Source organism: Phasianus colchicus, chromosome 29 (genome assembly GCF_987193195.1).
Source record: "Phasianus colchicus chromosome 29, bPhaCol1.hap1.1, whole genome shotgun sequence".
In the NCBI taxonomy this organism is placed as follows: domain Eukaryota; kingdom Metazoa; phylum Chordata; class Aves; order Galliformes; family Phasianidae; genus Phasianus; species Phasianus colchicus.
Window position 1 is genome coordinate 1,869,152 of NC_143464.1, and position 3,520 is coordinate 1,872,671.

General features: G+C 50.5%; 1 protein-coding gene across 1 annotated transcript; it reads right to left on the reverse strand.

Moving 5' to 3' along the window:
* On the reverse strand, window positions 1-933 carry LOC149914526 (olfactory receptor 14C36-like). Its single transcript, XM_090126406.1, has one exon. The coding sequence runs from the start codon at window positions 931-933 to the stop codon at window positions 1-3; it is 933 nt and encodes a 310-aa protein (XP_089982532.1).
* Between the last annotated feature and the right edge of the window lie 2,587 nt (window positions 934-3,520).

Consider the following 3,520-nt stretch of genomic DNA (forward strand, 5'->3'; position numbering starts at 1 on the left):
TTAATGCTGAAAAAACATACATAGAAATAGTTTCTTGAGGGCATCCTTGAGCTCCCGGTTCCTCATGCTGTAGATGAGGGGGTTCACTGCAGGAGGTACCACTGTGTATAACAGTGCCAGCACCAGGTCCAGAAATGGGGAAGAAAGTGATGGGGGTTTCAGGTAGGCAAATGTGGAAGTGCTGAGAAACAGGGAGACCACGGCCAGGTGAGGGAGGCACGTGGAGAAGGCTTTGTGCCGTCCCTGCTCAGAGGGCATCCTCAGCACGGCCCTGAAGATCTGCACATAGGACACAACAATGAATACAAAGCAACCAGATGCTAAAGATATACTAAGAAGCAGAAGTGAATTTTCTTTGAGGTAGGACCGTGAACAGGAGAGCTTGAGGATGTGGGGGATTTCACAGAAGAACTGATTGATGGCATTGCCTTGGCAGAGAGGCAGGGAAAATGTATTGGCAGTGTGCAGCAAAGCATTGAGAACCCCAGTGCCCCAGGCAGCTGCTGCCATGGTGGCACAAGCTCTGCTGTCCATCAGGGTCCCATAGTGCAGGGGCTTGCAGATGGCAACGTAGCGGTCATAGGACATGATGGTGAGAATGCAATACTCTGCAGAAAACAAAAACAAAAAGAAAAAGACCTGTGCAGCACATCCTGCGTAGGAGATGTGCCTGGTGTCCCAGAGGGCATTGGCCATGGCTTTGGGGAGAGTGGTGGAGATGCAGCCCAGGTCGAGGAGGGCGAGGTTGAGGAGGAAGAAGTACATGGGGGTGTGCAGGCGGTGGTGGCAGGCTACGGCTGTGCTGATGAGGCCGTTGCCCGGGAGGGCAGCCAGGTAGATGCCCAGCAAGAGCCAGAAGTGCAGGAGCTGCAGCTGCCACGTGTCTGCCAACGCCAGCAGGAGGAACTCGCTGATGGAGCTGCTGTTGGGCATCTGCAGTTCCTGGGCATGGAGTCCTGTGCAGAGTGCAGAAGGTAATGGTGAGTCAAGATAATTCACACAGACACAGACGCTATAAAATTATTTTCTTTCTCTATGGAAAATGTTCATTTAGCTCTTTAACTTGAATTTATTTTCATGAGCTTCACCATCCCTTAAGAAGGAGAAGCTTAAGGAGCTCTAATTTTCCTCTCGTTTCCTAATCCTATTTCAGCCTCCTGGATATTTACCATCTTTGAGCAATTTCCATGTCTCATATCTTTATCCTGTCTGCTCTTGGAGTGCCCATATCTACCTCTGTGCCCTTAAACTTCTCTTAGAGAAAGCTGCCTGTCTGCAGGATAAGTGCATTATTCATCTCTGTGGGAAACAATGACAATTTCAGCTGGTGCTGTCCTTTGGAAGATGAGAGTTTGAAAGTACTTTAGGAGATTGTTCGCATAACAGCAGACTGAGAAATGTTCAGTTCAGGATTCTCAGAGATGTGTTCATATTTCACAGCTCCTTTTAGATTTCTGCCTACGACTTTTTCCTCTTCCCTAAGAACAAGAAATGAAAAATCCCTGCCTTGTCACTCCACTCGCAAAGTGCTCTTAGAAACACTCTGGGGTTCAGTGTATCTGCGATCCCCCAGCCCCAGGCAGCAGCTGTGGCAGCAGAAGGCCCCTGCCCTGCCCTGCCATGCTGGGGGCCTCCTTCCCCCCCACATCTCCCTGCAGCATCCTGGGCAGCTCCCCGGGCAGGCTGAGTGCTGAGTGCTGAGTGCTGAGTGCTGAGTACTGAGTGCTGAGTGCTGAGTGCTGAGTGCTGAGTGCTGAGTGCTGAGTGCTGAGCCTGGCAGGAGGCAGAGTCCCTGGCCTGGCACACAGCCCCTGGGGCACAGCAGGGACCTGCTCTGCAGGACAGCCCTGGCACCCGGCTGCAGCCCCGGCTGCACAGCCTGCAGCCGTCCTGGGACACGCAGCCCTCAGGGCTGTGCTCTGATGCTGCAGCATGGAAGCCGTCATATGGAGCTGATGGATAAAGAAACACTGAGTGTTTAGATGCTGACCTGAAATGGGATGTCCTAAATTTACTGATTCCAGCAATAAAAACTGATACATTGCCTGCAGCCAGATACTTACCTTGTCAATGGCTGTGAGCAATGCTTCTTCCATGAGCTCACAGCCCAACGTGCCACACTGCCTGTTAGTTCTCTTCCTTCTTTCCTCTCCCTGTCTCTTGCAGATCATGCCCACAGACCTGCTGCATGGGGCACAGGAGCTGCTCCTGGGCACAGCTCTCTCTGCAGTGCTGCCACTTCTATAAGCTCCCTGTGTCCCAGGAGTCCAGCACAGCTCAGCAGCCGAGGATGTGATTTCATTCTCTCCATGGAGATATCCATGACCCTCCTGAGCTGACAGCTCCTGCAAGGCAGCAGGGTCATCACAGCTGAACGTATTTCAAAGTCAGCTCAGTTAATCAGCATGTCCACTGTTTTCCAGAAGCACCGTTATTTGTACTAAAAGAAGTTTGACCAAGGGAGAAGCAAATGCCAAATCTGGGAATCCTCCATTCATGATCTGTAAGTGCAGATTCTGCAATAACATTACAGAATCACAGAATTGCTTAGGTTGGAGGGGACTTGAAAGATCACCTAGTTCCAAGCCCCCATCTGTGGGCAAGGGCTGTCAATCACAAGATCAAGCTGCCCAGGATTGCATCAATCCTGACCTTGAATGCTTCCAGGGATGGGACACAAAACTTCTATGGGCAACCTGTGCCATATATTCTGAGCAGAAAATTTCTCCCTAACAGATAAACTAAATCTCCACTTTTTTATTTAATGTCCTTGCCCTTTGTCCTGTTAATATCAGACCATCACAGCCTAAGCCTAAAATTAGGCAACTCATCAGCTGATAGAAAACCTGGGGCTGAAATGGGATCGGTTCCTCACAGAACCATGGGGCCTGGGAGTCCCCTTAGCTGAGTTCAGGTGTGCACAGTGAGGTGTCTGTGTGTGAGCCCCTCATCTGAATCCTTGCTCTGTATTCAACAGGGACTGCACTGCTCACACACACACACTCAGGGATGACCAAGGTGCCTGGGGTGATCCTAGCTGTGTGCTCGTGCTTGTAAACTGTGGTGGAAAATCTGTGAGACAGACAGCTCCTTCCTGAGCATCAGCTGAGGGCCAGAAGGGAGGTATTCGTGGCCATCCTAAATGCCACCACAGCCCTGTGCTTGGGGCACCCACTGTGCCTTTTGCACCTGTCCCCATGGAGCATGTCGTGTCATTCTGCTGCCCAAATGGATGAGCTCAGAACACAAGAGCCAGACCTTCCTCTCTGCTCCATCTGTGGCATAGTCTGGAGTTCAAGGCATTACAAAGCTATGACACATCTACAGTCTTTCACTGATGACACCTTATTAGTTTGCTCTGGGCTCTCACTTGAATGGCATCAGAAGAAGTCTGGGGTTATGCCAGTTCCCAGTTGACAGGAAGCTGGCAAACATTGTTCCAGTTTTAAAGAAAAGTAAGAAAGAAGACCCCAGCAATTATGGACCTGTCTGTCTCACTGTCTCTCAGTGTGTTAAAGTG